Consider the following 23,434-nt stretch of genomic DNA (forward strand, 5'->3'; position numbering starts at 1 on the left):
TTTAATAATACAATACAAAAAAAAAAAAAATCAAACTTTGGGGGAGAGAAAGAAATTATTTAGCAATTATTGTTTCCCCTGCCTCAAAAGCTGAGTTTTATTCTTGGTAATAAATAGAAGGTACATACTCTGCAGATTGTCTGTAACAATTTTGTGATGTATAATACTTAATACAATTGGTCTCTTCGTGTCTGCACATACAGTATCATTTCTGAACAAGTTAATAATGGGTTATACTGTATTTTTGCCTTGCCCAATATATATAGATACACCTTCAGCAAAATTTCTTCTCAATATTTATACTACTAATTGGACCAAATGACCAACAAAAAAAAGAAGAGGAGGAGGAAGAAGAAGAAGAAGAAGGGAGCTTCCTTTACACTTGTGTCTGATGCTGGGTCTCCACAAATGGAATGTGAACATTTTCTAGGTTGAGTTCCTCCACGCTTTCATAGTCACTCATGGCTACTTCGGAGTCATCAAAGCCACAGCTGGCTGAGACGTCAGAGGAGGAGGCATCCAGAGAGTTGTGCAAGGGTAAGGGCATCTTACCTGCACTAACGTTTTCTGTGTTCTGGCTTGGGCCAACAGCAAAAGTACTAAATTCGTTTCCCGATTGAGACCCTGTGGTGTCTGTCTCGTGGGGGAACTGGTGAGGAGGGAGGTATTGGCTAGGATGGAAGTGTGGCCGTCGCCTGCAGTCAGGGCTGAGTGTACTTGCCATTGAGACCGGCTGTGAGGGTGGGAGGGTTTCGTATTGGTCTGGATAATCCTCTGGAAGAGGAGGTGGTAACTGGTCTTGGCTTAAAAACTCCTCTTCATGAGGGGGAGGGTAGTCGCTGTCAATGTCGTAGCCACCAAGGTAGTAATCTGTTTCCAGTTCTCTGGTACTGCCGTGATGAGCCGAGCCTCCATCTGCCGTCTCAAAATTGGGCACTTCCTCGATGTCGGACAAGCGAGCACTTGGCATCCAGTCAGAGGTATCCCAGTGATACGCTGCAGCAGGAAAGAGAAACACAGCCCTTTGTTAGGATGGGGCCACTAACGAGAACCAAGCGTCCTGCATGCACTCGTCTCTTAGTCCTCACAGCACGTTCAAATCACAGCATGCGCCGCAGGCCATCGACACAGGTCAGCCATGCTCTGACCGGAGGGGTAGGGGAGGAGAATAAATTGTATTGTGGTGCTAATGCAAACAAGCAGAGAAACAAAACACGGTCGCTCTCAGGCATTTCACTTTTTAGGATGCTACTGGGTTGTATTAGAAACTAAGAGTCCAAGAAACCAAAATGACAAAAATCTCTGAATTAATGCTTTTCACAGGTAATTGAAAAAAAATCTATAAATGCAGTTGGCATGCTTATGGTATCACCTCTAGTCTCCCCTTCCACCTCCAATGACTTTGCTTCATGAAATAAAGTGTGCAAGCAAACAATCTGATTGACTGAAAATTGGATCCTGAAATTAAAAAAGTGGCTGGCCATTCTCATGCAGCATTTGATCCCAACAGAATTCAAACAAAAGAGGACACATGAAGCAGTTCAAGAAAAAAACAGATCAAGTCAGTGCCCTGCCCACCCCAGCCCAGTCCAACAGGCAGAAAGTGACTCAGAAAAATCACCTCTGTTGTAGTTCTGTCCTTGATCCATAACAGACACTGTCAGATACAAAGTGAAAAGTAAAAACTGGTAACTTGGAGCTTGTTACCAGCTTTGTATTACATGTGAAAATACAAAACTTTGCATGCATATTTCTAAAGTACAACTGCCTCGATGTTGTTTTAATAGGATTTTTAATTGTTCTTTATTTTAGCGTACAAGATAAGCTTGCCCAGTCAAATGCAGACAGACATAAAGAAATGATTATGTCATGTGTATTATATTCCTTTTCTATCATATGTTAATTATTTACCCTCACTGAACAGATATGGAATTACATTAAAGCTGGAATTCTTAATACAAAAAGGGCTATCCACCATCTCTACGGTTTATAATTGCAAAGTACATTTCTCTCTCACTTGTTCACTTTGAAACAGAAAAATAAGAATCTACCATTCTCAGGGCCGGTTCAAACAAATCTGGGCCCACCTGGGCTCAGATACCATGGTGATGGGCACGGTATAAGAACCTGAATAGAATAGAATACAAAGCCATTTAATGGGGCCGTCAGCTACAATGCCCCGCAACCCCATACCCCCCTCCCACCTGCACTGCCATGCTAGCCGGTGGGGAGGGAGGCATTCCAGTATGGAGAGGGTGCAGGGGTGGGAGAGAGCAAGGAAAGAGGTTTTATGTGAGACAAGAGCGGGGAATAAGCTGCAGCGTTTTCTAGATGAGATGCTCTTGTTCAGCCACATGTTATTGGGCTTCATGCAAGAAGTCACTGGGCAAGGTCTCTGGACGGCATTGCTGGAGGAGGTCTGGCCAGGTAAATAGACCTTTATGGCACTACAGTGCTTAACCTCTGGGGCTCAGCCACAAAGACTATTCTCCAGGCCTCCACCTACTAACACCACTCTTGCCCTTGCTTATCACCACATGGCGCATGTGGTGATGGTGATTTCTTCGTTAGCTTGTTAGCCAGACAGTAGCTCTCCACCTGCCCTGCGTTAGCCTGGGCGGAGGAAGGCTGGGGCTACTGCAGGTTTAGCAGCAGAGTCTGAACCGGCCCTAACCACTCTTCTCCTTCTTCGCTTCTTTTTTGAAAAGCAGATTTTGCTGTCGTTCGGTCAGTGTAATGACATTGCACCCGAGATGCGTCAGGTCCCTCCGAGCTGTGTGGTTTCAGGATCCAGGAGAACCTCACTAATTTGCTGACCTGCACAACCCTCGGCAGCTCCCTGGGGAAGGAGCCCCATCCTCCCGCAGCTCCACAACAGCGATTCTGCCCGCTGTGCAGCGGCAGCTCCTGTGCGGTTAACTATGCACCACTTTCACCAGCGCCACTGCAGGGCATGCACGATTCACAAGTCTTACACAAGGAACGGGGAAGTGGGCAAAGCATCTTCAGTGACAGCCTATTGAAACTGCTGCCGGACTGGCTTTTCCTGATCTGTAAAACATGGTGGGGAGCCAATGTGTTTGCTTAAGGTTTCCTTTAGGAAGGCAAGGCCATTTACAGTGTCTGTGGTTTCTTTTCAATATTATATTCTTATTTTTTGAGTGGGACTTTCCTTTCGGAATTAACCTTGGCTAGTTCCTTATATTTTATAGAGAGAAGAACGGCACTCTTACACTTCAGGAAATCAATAAATATACCATAGACAAATACTCAAGTGCCATTACTAGCTAGGAGTAAAAGTGCTTTTCAAAATTACCGTGACACTGGTTCAAGAAAAAAATCAGTCATTTCACAAAAATAATTTACTTGATCATCTTTAAGCATTATGCAGATTGAATTAGCTGCAGTCTGCAAAACCTGGCTTAAATTTGCTAAAGACAGATGAAATTCTGGATTTGTGGGTAATCTGAGTTGATGTTGAGTTGACATTTTCCCAAGGATAAGATCAATGATGTATAAATAAATAAAAGTAATGTTTATCTATGATACATCACATTTCCTCAGTGCTTTATGGAAGAGGAAAATAGTGATATCCCTGTTTTACAGGTGGGGAAACCAATTCATTTTGTAACATGATGTGCCTGAGGTTATTACCCAGGAGGTCAGTGGCAGAGCTGAGCGCTGGCTTCTTGGACCCAACGACAATGGGCACATAAAGCCCAGGGGACAGGCAGTGGCAGACAGGCTGCCTTGCTACATGGCATCCATGGAGTTGTGTCTACACATCTTCTATTTGACAGTGCTACCTGGGAGAAACCAGCCACCTGCCTACCACCACTTTCCTCCTCTCCACATGGTCCCGTTGGAGTGCATAACCCAGCTCTACTGCAGCCTGGGATACTTTACAGCCTTCTTGCATCTTCTTTTGTTTCCCAGTCTCTGCAGCCAGGATAATCTCAATGGTTTGGCTCCATTATCAACCTAATCCTTTTCTCTGAAGGCAATGGGAATAAGCAAGCAAAAACATTGACTTGAACAAAAGAGGATGAAGGCCTTTACACCTTTTCTACCATCTCCAATGTCCCACAGATATTTTGTGGTACATCCCTCTGATGGTTTCCTGTTTGCTGGTTAATGTGCTGATCTTCAAAACCCAATCCCTGCCACAGGTTTGCTGGTCAGTGTAACTAGTGAGGTTCTGCTGGAATGTTTCACAATGAAAACAGGAAGCATTGTTGCATAACAAGAAAGAAAAAAAATTAAATACCTTCATTTTCTATAGTGTCAACTACATTGTTGACAAGCTGTATGACAGTCACTATGGAAGCTTGCAGGGGAGGGAAAGCAGAAAATAAAGGGAGGGGAAGGACAGCTTCAGGTTAGTATTTAAAACACACATCATATGTTACCACAATAAATTCTCTCAAACAGACGGAACTGACATCGAGAAAAAAAAAAGACTGCCGACCAATGCATGATTTATGCAGTGGGTTGCAAGACATTTCATTTCAGATAATCCCATACATTTTCAGAGTGGTGATAAATTCCAAACCAGGATTTCCAGAAAGGCATATGGGATGATGTGTATCACCTCATAAATTTAAGCAGACTGGCCAGCTGATTCAATTAACCAAAGCACTATCTTGTCTACCTGACACTAATTTCTAATTCATTCTTGCTTAAAGGTCTCCAGAGACAGTGCCATGCGCTCCAAGGGATCATTATCTTTTAGACCATCACACCATCTGAAACGGTGCTAAGCTCCATCTATTTCCTAAGAGGAATGTGTTTTACTTATTTACTGTTTGTGCTGTGCCGTGTAATACCTCTGGGATGTTAAGCGGTACTGCTGTAATTAGGAGGACATATCCAAGTAGGTTTGGTTCAAATTTTGATCTGTGTTTGACAGAATATTTTCACAAATGTTTTGTGTGTTCTCTGCAGGTGTTTTACCAAAACATATTTTCCCCTTGAAATAATTAATGTAGACTGAGCAATTGTTTAACGTGGAGTCCAACAGGTCTACAATGTGTGGTTCTCTAGATGATCTGCATTTTGGACAAACTGATACCCCCTGCCTTTGAGGACCTGAAATAAACCCCACCAAAACCAGAGGGAAAGCTCTGGTTCAGTGGGTACTGGATCTGTCCCTTTTCCTTTGTCTTTAATTATGAGAAAACTGATTGCTTTGGAGCAGGCTAAGAAGAGGACGAGAAATGTTGGGCTAAACATACATTTTTGTTGCACACAGACAATAGACTTAGAGGTCACAAAAAACATGTTAACAGTAATAGTGCTATTCAAATATATGTTGAATATTTTGACTTTGTTAAATTTTGGGCATGGGATCAAGGATCTCATCGAATTTCCTCGACCCTTATGAAGGCTTGGCAAAAAGAGCCTTGATAAACCAAAGAAACCATGTTCTATGTCTACGTTGAACGTGTTTATGCCATCAGCAGCACTGGTAATTGTACAAGGGAGATTTGTATTGGCTGATGCAGAATAAACATTATGGAAGAATAAGTGACTTCATGTAATTAGCTACTGCATGGCTGGGAAAAGAGATGGAAGGCAGCCGTAAACTCTAAGAGGAGAACAACAGAGAGTGAAAAGCAGAAGGTCAAAAATCAGGACCAGCAGAGTCTTCACTGCAGCTACAGGTTGGCTCCAGTGGGAGCTGAGCAGAGCATGTTCATGGAAGGGAGGGAAACTTCTACTCCAGGCAGCTTAGTGCAAGGCAATACCCAAACACAGCACTGCTCAGGGGTAAAAATTACTGTCCTCAACAGCAGTTCCTTGGACTTCCCAGCACAGCCATCCATTGGCCTGCAGTGAAACAGTAAGCTAAAAATACACTTTTGTCACGTTCCATCCCGCTATTCAAAATAGCTTACCATGGAAGCCTGTAACTTGCTTTTGAAGTGACTTCTCAAAATATTGTTACTGGAAGTGGGCAACTTCTTTGTTTTAAATTTCTGGGTAATAAAATTTTTTGCTTTTTGATCACAAAAAATACTGCTAACTACCCTTAGCAAGACTAGGGGAGATGAGCAATTTAAATGCAGCAGAAATGAGGTGGGGGGAAAAAAAAAAGTAGGTTCAAAATCACACCTAGAAAGAGTTTGCATGGTGAGAGAACCCCTATTCGACCCTGCAAGAGAAGGCTCCAGGTACTGCGGAGAGGGTGAGTGGGGGCTGCCTGCACCTGATAACAAACTGCACAGCGTAGGGCTGTTCACACCTTCGGCGGGATGCGTCCCAGCGCTTCTCTAGTGCAAAACAGGTTTCCCCAGTGAGAAGCAGTTAACCACTTTCACAAGACAGTGTCGGCACAGTCGTTTGTACAGCAGCGTGACACAAGCCTGTGCTCGCGGTTAGCCATGTGAGCACCTGCAGCATGGCACTCAGCTTTGGAGGAAGGAGCTTGGAGAAGGAGCAGCCTGTCCTGTCTCCCCAAAGAGCATCGATGCTGAATTGCATTTGTTGTGCTTTCACTGACAACCTTTTAACCTTTGCAGGGATGCAAAGCAAAAAGAATTAAAACGACAGGAAGGGGAACAATTTATGGCTTCAAGAGGGATACCCATTAGCCATTATGTACATGTATGTGAGCATGTATATGCTTACTTACACCTGTATTTATATTTTAGGCTCTTTAACTGCGAACCTTCCTTGCTGCTGCAAGAAAACCAGAGCATGCAGTCTTGCATTGACCTCTGCAAATGACTCAGATGATTTAAGTTTCTTCCCTCATTCTCCCTGAAGATATGGATTTATTTAGACCTTGAATTAGAATTGTTATCTCTAAAGGCTGTATTTTAAATGCAGCTTTCACAAAAAATGAGCGGGCACAGAAAGTCCAATCCAGCTTCAGTGGTTACTGTGTCACTGATTTAAACGGGGGCAGGATCAGATGCTTGAAAAGCCTAATTAGAATTTAGGAGATAAAAAAAGCAACCATGTACAATAAATAACCACCTGAATAATTATTCTAAAGTACTTATAATATAAATACATATTATTAAAATAATAATTCTAATAATTATTCTAAAAAACACTAAAGGTTTTTTTTTTGGTGCAGGGGCTGAACAGCACTGAGAAACTTGACAGAAATACTCACGATGCTTCAGCCACAGCTGAACCAAAAGGAACTGGAAGTGCACTTTGCTTTAAGTGCTTTTTCCCACATTTAGGAGTACCTAGGGAGGAGCTGCATGACATGACTGAGGAACTGAGTCTCCAGACAGTTCATTAACTGGCAGCTGAGGAAACGAGTACAATTTCTTTGTGCTAATCTTTTTCTGTGTATCTGAATGAGGCTTCCCTGACAACCATCATCGTTCCCTGGCAGAAACATCTTGTCTTTTCTCAGACCAACCACTCAACATACATGCGCCATAGGAACAAAGGTTTGCTCTGACTTTGTAGGCCTCTCTCAGGCTGTGTATGGCTCTACCCGTGTCACCCACTGAAATAATGATGTAGGACATGACAGTAGGCAACGAACATGCACCGAGCAAGGATTTAATGGTACTCCATTGTTTGCTGAGCTGTGATTGCCAGGGAGAGTCTAAGCCACCAGGAACTGGCTTATCTGCTCATTGCTCCTGTTGAGCATCAGCAAAGTTTTGTTGGGACCATGAAGGAGACCTGGCAAAAGGCACAGAAACTCCCTTTAATTTGACTGATGAAACTTGAAAGTCATCTTCTTCCAAGAAGGAAAATGATAGAAATTCTACAATTTCACTTGCAAACTATTAGTTAACCTATATCTTGGCAACTTGACTCTGCTGTATCATACCTCTAATTCACTGTAAAGCTTTGTACTGATGCAACATCTCCAAGCATCAAGATTTTAATTACGTTCCTATAATTTAGAAAATGGACACAAAGTGAGGGTTTAAACCCAGAATGTTCTGACTTCTAGCATCATTAAAGGGTTTCTAGATGTGACCTAAATGTTTTTAATAATATTAGACAGCTAAATAGCTTTTTCCCCAGCATAATAAAGATAAAACCACTTCTTACCATTGTCATCACCAGAATCAGACTGGAAGGAGCTGAGAGACTGTACTTCGGAGTTGCTGCCTTTATTACTTCCTGCAAAACAGGTCACTTCTTCAGCGTCATCAACACCTTTACCTTCATTGACAGCAAAAACAAAGCAAAATGGTACTCTCTAGGTATGCACATTTGTCTGTTTATAGCAAGGAACCATTTAAATCCTGCCAACAAGTAGCCTTCTATTATTTTTGTCAGAATAAAATTATTTCCTTTAGACAGAGGAAATGACCTATTCGTCAAGAAGGCAGTTGATGAAGATACCTAGACTTCTGAAGTGTTTCAAGCCCAAAGAGTCTTTCAAGTGGATGACACCACTGTAATCAAGGAAGAAACATCTGTATTCAGTACTGCCTTTTTAGATGACATGTAGTCTCAGCAGCAAAGAAAATGATGACTTTAAACATGTGGTATAAACATCTTATACAAGAGATTACAGTTACATTTATCTTTACTGTTCATTTCCTAATTTGAGAGGCTCATTAAAGGTTCATTCAATGCTCAATAAAGCTATTGTGCATCTTGTTATTCATATCAGTGGCCCTTGGATCCGATTTTAATGGCTCCACCACTGACATATAATAGATTATGTTTCAATTTACATTGCTTTTCATCAGAGACATTCAGTCTTGACAACTCTAAAGTTTAGAAATGTAACTGCAGCCTATGGTATAAATTCTCACGTAATTAAATACACATGAATAAACACATTCAACTACACATTATATGAGTGATAATAAGGAACACAAAAAGTTATCCTCCGTGGTAAGCACTGAGATAGATACCTGAGTTAATTACAAATGAACAAGCTCAGGAGCTGCAAACACATACGTACAGCTCCCCACCTGCTAGCTGTAGATATTTCTACCCAGCATGGGGCACAGTAAGGGCTGATTTGCTCCTGCTGAGAAGCAGAGTATGTAGAGGATGGAGCAAGTGCTGCAGTAACGAAGCTGTACTGCTTCCCGCTCCATGACAGCTGAGGTCCGTCTCCACGGCGTGCCCTCATGCTGTGCAGAAATTCACACAGATACCAGCAGCGTCTGTGGCAGAAACACCCAGGAGAATACAGAATAGAGCACGTATGGGGGCTGGCATGCTGGTGCTTTCAATCAGCGAAACTATCTTTAATGTTTAAAAAGGTCAACCACAACACAAGTCTGAAAGACAGCCCAAAGAAATGAAAATTAATTCCTGTTTTTCACTAGAAGATCTTAGCCAAGGTGCTGCTTTAGATGGAACATGTGCAGGTTGGGGCACAGGTATGAGGCAGTGCCAGATTCCTCTCTCTATCCCTTAGTTCCTATTGCTTAAAACTACAGGACTATGAAAGTTTCTGGATCATGTAGTCCTATTTGACAGTTTTGGATAAAGCCGTGTTGCAATGGGGTTGAAGATGCATTAGGAAAAACTACTTAAAAGAGAAAACATCTTAAAAAAACCCTATGTGCTAAAGCAAACATCTCCCAGTCCATATGACATATTCTGACCTGCAACGACAGATGATGTAGGGCTGTAACTCTGTCCCAGCAAACATATTTCTTGCTATGACAGAGTATGTGAAGTTTGTTGCACCTCCAGCATCTTGTTCAGGAATGGAGGGGGCACTGTGTTATCAGGTGAGAAACCATCAGAGCACAAACAGGGTAAGCGTGGGGATCAGAAATTTTGTGATCACTCTGATACTGAATGCAGATGGGAATGCAATGGACTGAAAAAGTGATTCTACAAGTAGTGCATGATTTTCTGCTTCATTTCAAAGACACTGGAAATAAAGTATATTAGTTCATTTGTCTCTGTTGCAAACCAGAATTGCTTCTTGCAGAAGTTTTAAATGTTTTTAACTCCCTCGGGAGACAAACTGCCCAAATCGAGCAGAGTTTGTATTGGAGAATTCTGCCCCAGATAATTTTTTTCTAATAGAAAGATGATTGCATTGTATCACTTGAAGAACTAATGCTCAGAGCACTTACTCACATGCGCTTTCTGAACAAGTGAAATAAATGCGTTTAGTCATACTTAATGCATAGAAGTAGAGGTCTTGTACGCCTAGTTTAATTATAACCTTTCAAAATTAAACCAAATCACTTCTTGGAGAAATGTAGCAATTTAAAGCGTATTAGGTTGGAGTGTTAAGAGTACCTGTGCCACTGTACCTGCTGCACCCTGGAAGCAACCCTTACCTACGGCAGGGAAGAGCGAGAGCGGCACGCAGGGGTACTTACTTTCTGTCCCAGCATCCCACGTGCTCTTCCTGATGGAGTCGCAGTCAGAGCGACAGGGAGACACAGCGGGCAAGTTTGGAGCTACACTGCACACCACCACCCCCCGCCTGGCCGTCAGTATTCGAGGGGACTCAGGATGAAACGTCGTCATCTCCTGATGCTCCACGCCAAGCCCATCCACTATCTTGTCCAGGTTATTGCGCGAGTCACTCTGGAAGCACGGGGTATAGGCCATCGGCCTCACCGGGACCTGTGGAGGTCCAACCTCTTGGTAGATATTTCTGCTGTCTCCGCTGTTCCTGATGTTCTTGAACTGGATGCCGTTGCTCTTGTTGAGCAGGGCGGCAGTAGCTGGATCCTGAACGAGCGTGATGTTGTTGCGGGAATAGTTCTTCCTGAAAACTTTCTTGCGAAAAATGATAAAGAGGACGATCAACATAAATATGACAAACAGGACCACGGCTATTCCTATCAACTCCTCCTTGCCGACGTATGAATGCCCAGCTTGTATATTGGGAACCACCACAGGGCGAAGACCACAGTATTGCCCCACATAGCCAGGTGTGCAGTTGCACAGAAAGGAACCAAATATGTTGACACAGGAGCCACCATTTTCACATTCTTCTCTTTCACACTCGTTGATGTCTTCTTCACACCTTAAAAGAAGAAAAGGAGCGTTTGGAGAACACCTAGCAAATAGCCCCGCTTGTACATGATGACTTATCTTGTCAAAGTGTTACCATTACAGTTAACACCTTGCTGCTACTTGGCAAATGATATTATTATTATCATATTATTTAATGGTATCTAATTTTTCCTACAGCTATTCTATGGCTCTTTAAGATCATAAAATGGAAACATCAAGAAGGAAATAAGAGTTTAAAGCATCTGATAGAAAAGGCTCTTTGACTCTAATGAGGCTCACTGAATGTAATAGAGAATCGCAGCCTTTTCATATTGTTTTTGGACCACTCGAGATTCAATACAAAATATTAGGAAGATTCAAGGAGAAAACAGTTGAGAAAAAACATAGTAAAAAAATCAGAGTACTTATTTAAGAGATGAGGAGGATATACTGACTGTGTAAAATTATTTAGGGCTGAAGATAAATGAGCAGGGGGAAAAAAAAGAACAGGAAACTTAAAGAGAGAGGAGAATTGGAAAGAAGAAGAGGTGATTAAAAAAAAGGCAGAACAAAAAGTACAAACAGTAGACAAACTGGATGAGAAAAAAGCATTTTGATGGGCAGGTCAGGGGATTTTCTGTTCCTACACCAAGTATATGATCTAGGCTGGGATTTTATAAAATGAATGTAATAAATTAGGCTTTATGTCAGGGCTAAGGGGACTAAATAATTGCTCCATTTTCAAAAAAAAGATTACGTAGCAGCTTCTACAGGCTTTATGGGATTGCTCAAAAAGCCTCTAACACTTAGGTGTGTATATCTCAGTGAATACTGTCTGGAGATAACATCCTGAAACAATAATTTAGGAAGCCAAGTTCAAAAAAGCATTTCTGAATATGCAAGCCTCATGGATTTCTCAGCTGTCATTAGCTTAGACTTGAAATAAGCACTAAGTTTTGGGTTATTTTTTGCTAGGTGAATCATAGCCTTTGGGTACAAAAGGCCTAACCAAAAAGCCCACCATCACTGAACTGAAAAGCTCCCATTGCCCACCTGGGGAGGGTCACTTACGTTACTCCTGTCAGGCCATTTTTGCAATTGCAGATGAAAGCGTTGCCGATGGGATCGCACGAGCCTCCATTCCGGCAGGGATTTGGGAAGCAGGCTGTGATCTCCGACTCACAATTCCTTCCCGTAAACTGGGGGAGGCAATTGCACTGGTAGCCTGGGAGGTGAGAGACACAGAGAAATATATCAGAAGCCTACTACTGTATTGGTCTAGAAGCAAGGGGATCCATTTGGCTACTTGACTCCAAAGAATATATTGTACTGGGGGGGAAAAGTGATGTTTATGCTCATTCTGGTATGTCTGTGTGGTCCACACTAATGCCAGTTGAGAGTTTCTTTATCTGGGATGTCTGGACAATTGGAGCTCATGTCTATAACCAGGGACTAGAGGAATTGCTGCAGCCCAGACCACCTGATTGTCATGATTCAGGTAAGAATAAATGTCATCCATCAACAACTTTGGTTACAAAAAATATTCTAGATCAAGGATGCATCTCCCAACATTTTTGAAAATGCAGACCATATTTGCTGATAGTAGCAGCCCATACTCCTTTTGGGCCTTCACTGAAGAACAAATAAATGAGCTAAGAGCTTTTCCACATCTGCCTTTTAGGAGGACAACACAGTAGGGATGTGACAGTAATAAACCACTTGATAGTGATACCACTTTCATAAAGCGCATCATCCAGGCATGAACTATAACTTCGTAATACCAGCTGACACGGGCAATGCCAACCCTAAGCAGAGCTGATTATGTGTAGTGTGTGCTATTAAAAGACAGATTAATCACTGGCTGCAATACATCAGACATAACTCCACTCAAGTCAAGGGGGACCTTGTAGGGGATGAAACTCCTACTTCCATGTTTCTTGCCAACAGAGGAGCAACATCAGAGTGAAAAAAAGTTCTTAAACCCATTAGTTCACTCTGCCAAGTATCAAATAACAAATCTCTTTTTTTTCCCTCTCCTTGTGATTTCATATGGCACGATGCCATTAATAAAAACTTTACTTAAGGTCACAAAGAAACCCAGTGAGGCAACATGTCTCTTTATGTTGTGAAATGGATATTGAAATCTTGAGTGCATTTTCACTCGAAAAGAGCAAGGAACATGTAGGTTGTGAAAGCCATGAGACGGCTAAGACAGTCCTTGGGATGGAAAGACTCCTAGATTAGAGTTGTTGAACTAGCAAAATTTTCCTGGACATCTGAAAGAAACTCCGGCTGTTTTTTAAAAAAAATTACTTACACAATCCAAATGTCCCGAACAGATGTGTAGGCAAGGTTCAAGCTCCAGTTATGAGGTTCACATACTTACTGGATATAGCATATTAAGCAACTGGAACAAAGAAGCTTCCTGCCATTAATACTGCTGGAGTTAGAGCTGAAATGGTTGAATGCAACTCAATTCAGTGTCAAAATTAATGGAGATCAAGCTGCTGTAGCTGAAATATCATCCCTCAGCGGTAAGCCTTTTAAACATATTTTCAAAAACTTTCTATATCTATACAACTGAAAAAAAAAACCCCTTTTTTAAAAGCCACTGTTCTAGGAAACAAGGCAGGAATTTCCAGCATAGTTACAAGGAAAAGAATTTCACGGAAATAATATGGAAAAGCTCAGTGGAGGCATGAGGCAAAAGCAATTCTGCATTAAGACTCCCACATCTTTTATGTCCTATCCGGTTCAATTCGCCTTGTTCAGTTACTCTAATTGAATTCTTTCATGAGGACAGGCTTTTGAGAATAAACTTGAAATCAGACTTGCTGGCGTATTCAGTCAAGAGCCCAATACTATTTAATTGAAGATAAATGAAATAGATAGTCAAATATCAGGCTGTTTTGTTGTCCTGCTACAAGAAGGGAGATAGAAGCACTGCTGTTTTCAAGGTTGCAGAGTTAAGAAGAGAAATGATTTGACTTTGGGGATTCCTCAAAAGTATGTTTGGTCAGCATCAGCAAGATGGGATTATTTTTGGGTGTCTTACGAACATTTCACTCGGACAAAGCGAACAGCTTTCTGGACCTGCAGAGATCTGGGTCTGAAGAATTACAAAACTGAGACGGTAGGTAGAAATCACAGCATGAATAAATAAGGCTGTTTCAGTGCTTCATTTTATGACTGAACAGTGACATCTATAGTTCAAAAATTTACAGTAATGTTTTATATTTTTTTATGGTCTCAATGAGTTTAAGTGAAATGAAAATGTTCAATTCAAATATAAAACATTTTATTCATAAATAAATCTGTTGCCTTATATAATAGCAGAATTGATATGTTCTTCTATTTGTTAAATGATATTTTAAACCTACTTAACTTTAAAGTGACTTTAAAAACCAACTGTCTGTACCTAAGCTACTAGTTGCCAATAATTTGTAAGACAAAACCTTTGAATCACTTTCTTCTCATGTGTTTGATTCAGCTGCTTAAGTTCTGGGTTCTCACTCTGTAACATATTCTGTTACATTTATTCACTGCAGAAAACTTAAGAAATATTGATTTGGTAAAAAAAATATCCTTTTACCACCAAGTATAAAAGAACATGGATTTATTCATTATTATTATTGTTGCCTATTGATTATATTAAAGATACAGTAACTTCAATTAACATTGATACTAAGAGATGCTCCAGATGGGTCAAAGCTCTATTGGTCAATGTGTGAACAAGACCAAAATGAAAAGTGTGCTTCTGAAAGCTTACATTTTTGACTGAATTTGATTTAATGATGGTGGAACAGAGTCAGATATTGGAAGACTGAAGTATACAGTACAGATTCTAAGTCTAGGGATCAAAGTTAGAAATAAAAAAGGCAATAAAACAAGAAAGTAGTAAATTATGATATTAATCACTGACTTTTCCTCTTGTTGGAAGCACTGCCGTACACCTGCCAAATCTGAGCCACTGGCAAAAGACACACAACTTTCCCGTGACACGCATGCTCCGAGCTGCAGAGCATTCACCCGGGAGGTCTCCAACACAGCAAAGCATATGTTGAAATTCATGGAGTAGGGGAGTGAAGAGCTGATACGATGGCTCAGTACACAGCGTCTATTGACTCGGCCAGCAGACTTGCCAGACCTCTTATGTCTCTCCAAACCTCTCAGCCGAGGCTGTAATTTTGGCCGCTACTGTACATTGTAGCCACATGGCTGTGGACAAAGTGCAATCGTAAAGAAAACCCTTTTGGTCAGAAGTGTATCTTGGGCCTAACAAAGAATTTTTATTACTCTTTTAATTTAATATCCTGGTGACGCATCATGCATTTCTTCCCACCCGTTTAGCACAAGAGTAACAAGCAAACTTCCCACATCCGAGGACAGCAGAGCTGGAGAAAAGGCTAACTGCCCCATCCTCTCAGCAGGGGATGAAAAAGTCCTTTCAAGCAATCTAGGGCTTGCTCCTGTTCACAATGAAGGTACTGGAAGTCTTGGAAATTCATCAACATTTAGGATCATACAGCCCATCTGAGTTCCCTCCAAGAGATAAGAATATCTCATTTTGCACAGTGATGATGGAAGATGTTGATCTGCACTCTCCAAGGCAGCAAATTCTGGATTGTCACCAGTGTATTTCTTCAGAGGGAACCAGTGGAAAAAGATAGAAAGCTCTGGTAAATACATCTGCAATGCTGCTGGGGTGGGACCACAACACCCTCAGCATGCGCCACAATGGTCGGTACCAACCGCTGACCTAAGAGCCACAACAAGCTATGAGCAATAACATAGCCTTTTTCGGCTGTACCTCCAACGGCAGTGGGTCTGTGAAGCAAAACAGTTGTTGCTGAGGACTCAGCACCCTCAGTGCACACATTTCAGGATCACGTTAGCTGCACTCCTCGTGCACATCTTCCAGCTCAGCACCATCCAGAGGGAAGCCTGGCCTTGCCCTTGGAGACCTCACCTCTCCACAGTGGGAATCGAAGCACAGTAAGAGGGGATGATCAGCTCATTCATCATCTAAAACATCATGTAGACATAGCCCTCTCCTGCTTACACATAGTCTTGGGCTTTCTGGCTGTTTTATAAAGCTTTTCTCACGCTTCTCCACTAATCTGAGTCCCCTCTATGTAGCTGAGTCTCACCTTCTCACTTTGACTCCAACAGCTTCTCTTCCTGCCTTGTTGGCATCTCCCTGTCCAGAGGAAAAGGGATTTTTCAGCCCAGACCTTACTGAAGAGCAACATGCTGTAAGCGAGAACACTACACAGGCTGCCTGCCTGTACCTATGTTTGCTTGGCACTTAATAAGCAGAGACAGTGGCAAAAGGCAGGCACGGTGCCATCAGCAGATGGGATGTCGTTACGCAGCGAACGTCTCCGTTGGTAGCATTCCCAGCCTCAACATCTGAATGTCTGTCTATCCTCAGGTTTACTTGGCTTTATTAAAGAGGATGCCTCGAACCGCTGCCAATTCTTTTTTTGAACATGTGTATGCTCCTGTTTCTATCTATCACATGCAAGAGGAGCTGTTTTTTATCTGTTATGTGATTTGGCTTTTGTATTTGATCTCCCCATGTAGTTTCTTTCCCTGCTGTGCAGCTAAACCCGACAAACTCAGTGTCCAGAAACAGGCCTGCCCTTGGCCCTGCTCACAGAGCGTTTGGGGGCAAGTTAACTGATGAGAAGAACTGAAGGTGAAGAGGACCTCTCCCAGCATTTGTATTTTGGTATGTTTATAGACATACCAGGCCACCTTCAAGAACTGTGTGTTCTTCAGCCATACATATTCCTGCCACTTCAGATTTAATTTATCTGTCTTCAAACAGATGATTGCCTCTTGCCACTAGTTGGTATGAAAATGAACCTCAGTCTTTGCTAAACCGGTGCTTTCTATGAAAGGACTTGTGTGTATGTGCTTTGAAACGGGGAATTTAAATCCAGATTTCTAAAAGCACAGCTATAAAAAAGATTAAAACTCCCAAAATTTCTAAAAAGCTTTTCAAAATTAACTAATGTGCATTTGGTATGCTCACATTACAGCATGCTGATTTGTTTGTGTGTGCGAAAAGCAAGATCAAGAACATAAGTAAGACCAGGTCAGTTTATGACTACGGTATTAATACACCCATTTTTCCCCGATGTCATTCTTGTGAACTACCTAATCATCAGAAACACTCGTGTGTCAATGTTGCCAACATGCTTTAAAATATGTATTAAAACCACCACCTAAGTGTCACGTTGCATTTTCCCTTCCCTTTGGATTTTAATTCTGTTCATAAAAAAAAAAAAAAGAAAAAAAAAAGAAAGAAAGAAAAAATGAGGAGAGGGGAAAGTAAAGTCTTTCTGTCCTCACACTCTGCCCACAGTGGATATTTCTGCTCAAATGCTTCATGTTCAAATAAAATTGCCTACTCATATAAGCCATTTACTTCAATGAAAGCCAGATGTATATAGGACTGATCAAATTAGAAGGAAGTAACTATACTTAACAATTGCAGGCTTTACAAGACCAAGGTTTCTCTCTGTGGTTGAAAACCTTGGCTCGGTGTTTGCATTTGATTACAGTAAAGCTTTCTATTGCTGTGATTGCTCATGTTGTTATTCATGCAGATAAACATACATTTACTATTGGCAGACCTGGTAATGCCACTCTATTACTAAGGTTGTGTGACATTGCCCATTTTAAGACCTCATATTCAGCAGTTTATACCTTAACCACGCTTTAAACACTTGGTTGAATTTTCTTGGGAAATTTCAGTCCAAAGAGCCAAGCTGTTTCTGAAAGTCACGCTGTTTGTCAAGTTTCAAAATGCTAACAACTTTCCTTAAAAATAGCTTTACTGACCCATACTTATGGATAGGGAATGAAAAGTCTGGAAGAATGTGGCCTATATTTCAGGGCTGTGGTTTCCAGTGTCTCCCAAGAAAATGGTCTTAAAGCTGTATATGGCTCTTTCTGCAAGGACTCTCCTGAGCTGTCAGACCTAGTGAGTGCTTGTCCCCCTTTCCCAGCCCCTTTTAAGCACGCACGGGGTCTCCCCGTGGGGCCCCTGGACACACAGTACCCTCTCTTTAACCGCCGCCGATACTGGACGTACATTGCTGCCATGGGACTTGATTCGGACCTGTGGAAACACACGAGTGCAAGTAGAGGTTCACGTCATGGTCACTTTCTCTTCGCCCAGAAACCAGATTTTGAAAGCAGAGGGATTTTTCTGTAATCTCGGTGATGTCGCAGAGCTTCTGAGCTATCTGTGCTTTCTCCTGGACGCTAAGATCCCAGCTTTGTCCTCCCGTTCAATATGCAGAGAGGTCAGACAGAAAGAGCCAGCATGGATCAACTAGCCCTGTGCCAACTCTCCTTTCAGGGCAATACCTTTGCAATGGGTCCTGAGCTCTGTGCAGCACCATGCACAGCACCATCCCTGAGCCACATCCTTTGAAGTTGCCATGAATTTACCCATACGAACCCTAACAGCAGCAGCGTGGACACCCTCCTACTGCATACAAAGCATTGCTTTAGCAATTCCCCAAACAGGGCCGTAATATTACCCTGTTCCCATCACCGCAGGATGAAGTGGAAGGTAATCAGAGGCAGCTTTTTATTAAGGGTGAACAGGGCAGTAGGCATTTCTATTGAAAGGACGATCTCACAACAGGAATACTATTATGGAGGTTTGTGTTTTAGATGATCAATTTATGCAAATTATATGTAAATTAGACGTGGCCCCTTTGATTTCTGGCATGTAGCCAGCAATTCTTTCATGTTATAATGTTGGGTAACCTTTGCTTGACTGTTTTCTTTTAAAGTTAGCTATAAATCCGAGCTTTCTTTTTCTCTCTCTTAATTTTCTTGTAAAGCGCAGTAGGGTTTTTGTAAGTAAAAGGATGTTAACAGTGTATGAAATCTGCTCTGTAAAATTCAAATTAGAGGATTTATTTATTAAAACAAATCCTATCATTATGCCAAATACTCTTTGTTTAGGAAAAGGAACATTATTCTCCAGAAACTTTAATAGGAGGATAAGATCATAGAAGATATTAGTCAAGAGATCCTGATGCTTCTGAATGCCCGGGATTGGGAAAAGGACCTTTGCATGGTATAATTTTGAATGCTTCCCCCTACCAAAACAGAAGAAATCTGCCATTTTCTTTCTGAACATAAAAAATGAAGTTATTACTTTTTTTTCTATTTTAAGTGAAAGTCAGCTCCTAACATCTATGTCAGCGAATACAATGGCTGATGATTCTTAAATGCATGCTGCAATTTGTGACTCCACAACTAGCATTTGCAATGCTGTTGGGCTCTCTGCTCTACAGAATTTAATTACATGGCCTTTCTGCATACGGAGGACACTAACAACAGAATCGCTTGGCCTGGTGGAAACAAAAATGCCCATGCCTTCTCCTTGTGAGCTGGGCGGCAGAATCACTGACGTACAGTCAGGGCCCATTGCGCTGGAATTATGGCTTTATAACAATCCTTTATTTACATACACTGCTGAGGCAGTAAAAACAGCAAACAGATTTTTTAACGGCAGGCAGCCGAAACATCCCTGCAGGGCACGTACCCCCTCTCCGAGGCAGGAACGCAGGCAAGTTAAATCAGTTCCGTGACTGCTTTCCAGCAGCGAATTATGTTGACATGAAAACGGTGCGTGCCATTCCAGTAATAAAATGGGTCCAATCTCCAGCGCCGTCTGTTTCTCCCCCACCCCAAACCTCCCCTCAGTTTGAATTGGCATGCACGTGGTGCTGGGAAAAAAAAGAATTACTGTAAAGCGCTTCATTAGAAAGGTTTCAATTTACTCATCACGAGATTACTGAGCAATACTGTAAATAGACTCAAGTAAAATCAATAGAAGGAGCTGTTCTCATGCTTCCTAGGATGCTAGGCAAACGGTTCACCTCATTTATTAAGTATGGAGTCTGAATCAAAGCCATTTTATGTTCATGTACATATTACAGCCGTATTTCCTAGGGATTTAAATAATCTTGCTTAGCAATTCTCTCAGTGGCTGCAGCATCCTTCTGCCTCAGAACCATTTTCTTTTGCCCTTGTGCAGCACTCCTTTTCTTTCCTTCCTTGGGTAAATAAAGACCCTTAACGACACACAGAAGCAGCAACATTTGTCCTCATGCTGCACATCACACCCTGGCTTGTCAGTGCTGTGCTTCCTTCCTCCCAGCTGTCCTCCCATCTCCTTCCACAGACAGCAAAGCCGATAGCATCCCTGACACACCATTTTCCCTGGCATGGGAGAAGAGGTGGCTGAATCAAAGCCAAGGATCCAGAGGAGATGATAGCTGAGATAGCTCGGCATCAGAAAATCCACATTGTCAGGGCATACCCTACAAGGGCAGGGTTATCCAAACGAGAAACTTTGGTCTGACAGTCAGTTTTGCTCAGATCTCACCAGATTTCACCCTTGAAAAATAAACTGTTCTCAAGCTTAGGAAGTTCCTAAAGTTTAGAAAAATCTATGTGGGGGAGGAGGGTCAGAAAGAAAATATGAGAACAAGGCTTAAAACAATGAAAAACAGAAATAATACTTATGAGTGCAAGGGAACTGCATGGACACATTAAAGCAGAAAGCCCCGAGACAGTAGTTAAATGCTCCACACAAAAAGAATTTAGTGGGAACTTCCCTAGGGAACCACGACCAAAACCACTGACAATAACTGGATGGAAAGCTCTGAACTTGTAGAAGACCCCTCTGTTGAGCATCCTCCTTTTCCGAGGAAGTTTTAGTCTGCCAGAAAAGGTGAGCAATGTTGCCTCCTAATACAATATGGGGAACTGGAAGGGAAATCCATACACTGCAGAGACAGAACAGTTCTAGAGGAAATGTCCTACACATATGCCATTTGCTTTTTTCCTGCTAAGATGTTGACTGTTTTTGCGGTCTGGTAACTTGCACGCTGCATTACTGGGTAGTAAGTCACTGGCACCAAATCACACAAGCCACCATATAACCACTGGATAGGAAACTCCAACACGAGCACAGTTTAAATCAATGCCCTATAAACTTTGATAATATTACTTAGACCTTGAAGCACTCAGGCCTCTGAGGAAGCCGTAAAATACACTTCGGGGGTGGGAGGGGGGGAGGTTTATAATGGGGCTGACTCACTATTTTCCATGCAGACATGTAATCAAATTACTCACTCACACAAGGACCAAGGTGTTTGTGGACAGCTCAGTAATTATTTGTGACAGCTTCAGAAACAGAGGAAGGCAACAGTGCTGTTGTATCTGTGATGGACTTTTGAAATCACCATCTTCACATACAGCCTTCGACGCTGTAAATGGATCCTGAAAAATCCAGCTGAGCATTACAGTAATTGTAATTCTATTGGTTTCTATAGAAATAGGATTATCCTAACAGCCAATAAATCAATTTCCTCCTGGAACACTAATGCAATGAGAAGGGGCACCATTTCACTGTTATTTATAGAGCAAACAGCTTTTACACAATTTGCAATACCTATCAAGAGTTTTATAGAGTTCATGAGATTTTTCAAGCATGTTGCTGCATAAAACCATCTCTGGCAATAAATTATAGAGGAAACCCATGAAATAAAACAAAATATTTACCACCAGATGGCACGCTGGTACAGGTGCCTCCGTTCTGGCAGGGATGCCTCTCGCAGGCATCGGGGTAGAGGACGCAGCCAAGCTTTAATTCAGTCAGGCCAACCACTTCTGCAAAGCTGCTGCGCTTGTTTTGGAGTGGCAGTTCGTTGTTATTGAGGACAACTGAATCCAGGCAACCCTGAAAGCCGCTCAAGACCTGCGTTGTTCTCTTGTCGGTCAGGCTGCGGACGTTATCCACTTGGACCTGGGCACCGAAGTAGACGGAGCTATCTGTGCTGAGAGTCTGGAAATAGAGGGGGGCTTTGCGGCGCTCCACGTAGCTGTCATCCAGGGACAAGCTCGTGAAATTGCGATTCAGCTCCAGGAAGACTGAATGCCAGCTTCCATCATTAACGGCCCTGCCAGAAATTCCCAGGATTCCTGGGCCACTTCCACAGTCCAACTGGAACCACAGCTTGCCATCGACAATCTGCAGGAGGAAAACAGAAATCAAAGCACTTCACTCTCATGGAGAACCTGGAAACACAGAGGGCTTCTAGACAGTCTCTATACAGTGTTAAAGCTGATCTCCTACATGACACTAAAACAACAAAAAGCTGTGCCTTTATCATCAGAAAACAAACAAACAAACAAAAAGGTGCTAAATACCAGCTTACTTAGAATTTATCCAAAGCCAGTTACTGCAGGCAAACTGAAAATATAGAAGAAATATAGATGCAGAATACAGGTAAAGACTGGGATAACAGTATGTCTCACCAAACAAGGCACAGACCATGGACCAGAGGACTCATGTTCTGCTTGTGGCTCTGCTACTAAGCAGTTGTGTCTCTCTCAGCAAGTCCCGCCATCCACCCGTGTGCTGTGATTTTGCTCCTGGTGGTAGATGCTACCAAAAAGACAGTCAGGGCAAGGGACCACCTCTGAAAGTCTGAGAGGCGCTTGTGGCAAAGTCAATGGCCACTGCTTTCAGATGTTAGCAGACAGCTAACATCCTGCACCTCTGCAACCTTTTGGAGCATCTCAGCGAGGTATGGATTTGTCCCTAAATGTCCTAACTTCAGTTTCTCTAAGTACAAAATTAAGATTCAGGTTGATCAAAAGTCAGTTATTTTCCAAGGATGCTATACTGCCTGCTCTGTGTATACCTCACAGATGATACAAGATGGCTCTTACTTTTCTTTCTTTCCTCATATTTATGCTGCGTTCATGGCTTTAGAGGGATTGTTAGGATTTCTCACTCTCCCTTCTGTCCCTCACCCATCTGAAGTCCTCATAAAGGGAAAATCTGTGCTAGCCTGCTGGGGCAGGCAAAGTGCAGAGTGAGGGAATAGGTATGAAGTGCTGCTTTCCTGATTAGCAGTTTACCCAAAGATTTTAGGTTTCTCTAACAGATGGCAGATAAGTTTAAAATGGCTGACAAGGCTGGAAATAATTTCTTATGACACATTAATTGGATTCAAGCTCTCCGAAAGCTCTTGCAATTATTTTACCTTTATGTCATGCTCTAGGAAGTATTTATTTCTGCAAATCCCATCTCAAGACAGTTCTGTCCCATTATTTATCCCCCTGAAAAGTTCAGGCGCTGTGCCCTTTCTCATCCTTCCCTGCAGCACACATTGTACTCTCACTGGTTTATCTGTAACACAATCCTACTGCTCTTCCTCAGCAAAGCAGAGTTGCCAAAGATGCCAGTGCAAGAACCCCCCAGAGCTTTGGTGGCCTGCTAAACCGGCATGGCTAATGCAGATGTGAGGATGCTGCATTGTGTCCAGCTGTCTTTGGCCAATTTTGGCCGTTTCTGGCACGAACAGTCATTTAAAACTGTGTTAGCTAGAGACATCCCTTGGTATGTGTCCAAACTGGTGCTCAAACCCTTCTCTGCCAGACTCTGATGTGGCTTGGAGGTAACTAGAAT

The 23,434-nt window shown here is 42.2% G+C and overlaps 1 protein-coding gene across 1 annotated transcript in view; it reads right to left on the reverse strand.

Moving 5' to 3' along the window:
* Positions 1-376: 376 nt before the first annotated feature.
* The window catches only part of FAT3 (FAT atypical cadherin 3), a 220,310-nt gene continuing 197,252 nt past the window's right edge, over positions 377-23,434 (reverse strand). The window contains exons 22-26 of the mRNA XM_009698210.1: positions 21,520-21,988; positions 11,986-12,139; positions 10,290-10,945; positions 8,032-8,145; positions 377-996 (exon numbers count right to left, since the gene is read on the reverse strand). Of these exons, the coding sequence (XP_009696512.1) occupies positions 377-996; positions 8,032-8,145; positions 10,290-10,945; positions 11,986-12,139; positions 21,520-21,988 (2,013 nt within the window). The remainder of the gene's footprint in view (positions 997-8,031; positions 8,146-10,289; positions 10,946-11,985; positions 12,140-21,519; positions 21,989-23,434) is intronic.

The sequence above is a fragment of the Cariama cristata genome, unplaced genomic scaffold (genome assembly GCF_000690535.1).
Source record: "Cariama cristata isolate BGI_N322 unplaced genomic scaffold, ASM69053v1 scaffold7124, whole genome shotgun sequence".
NCBI lineage: Eukaryota > Metazoa > Chordata > Aves > Cariamiformes > Cariamidae > Cariama > Cariama cristata.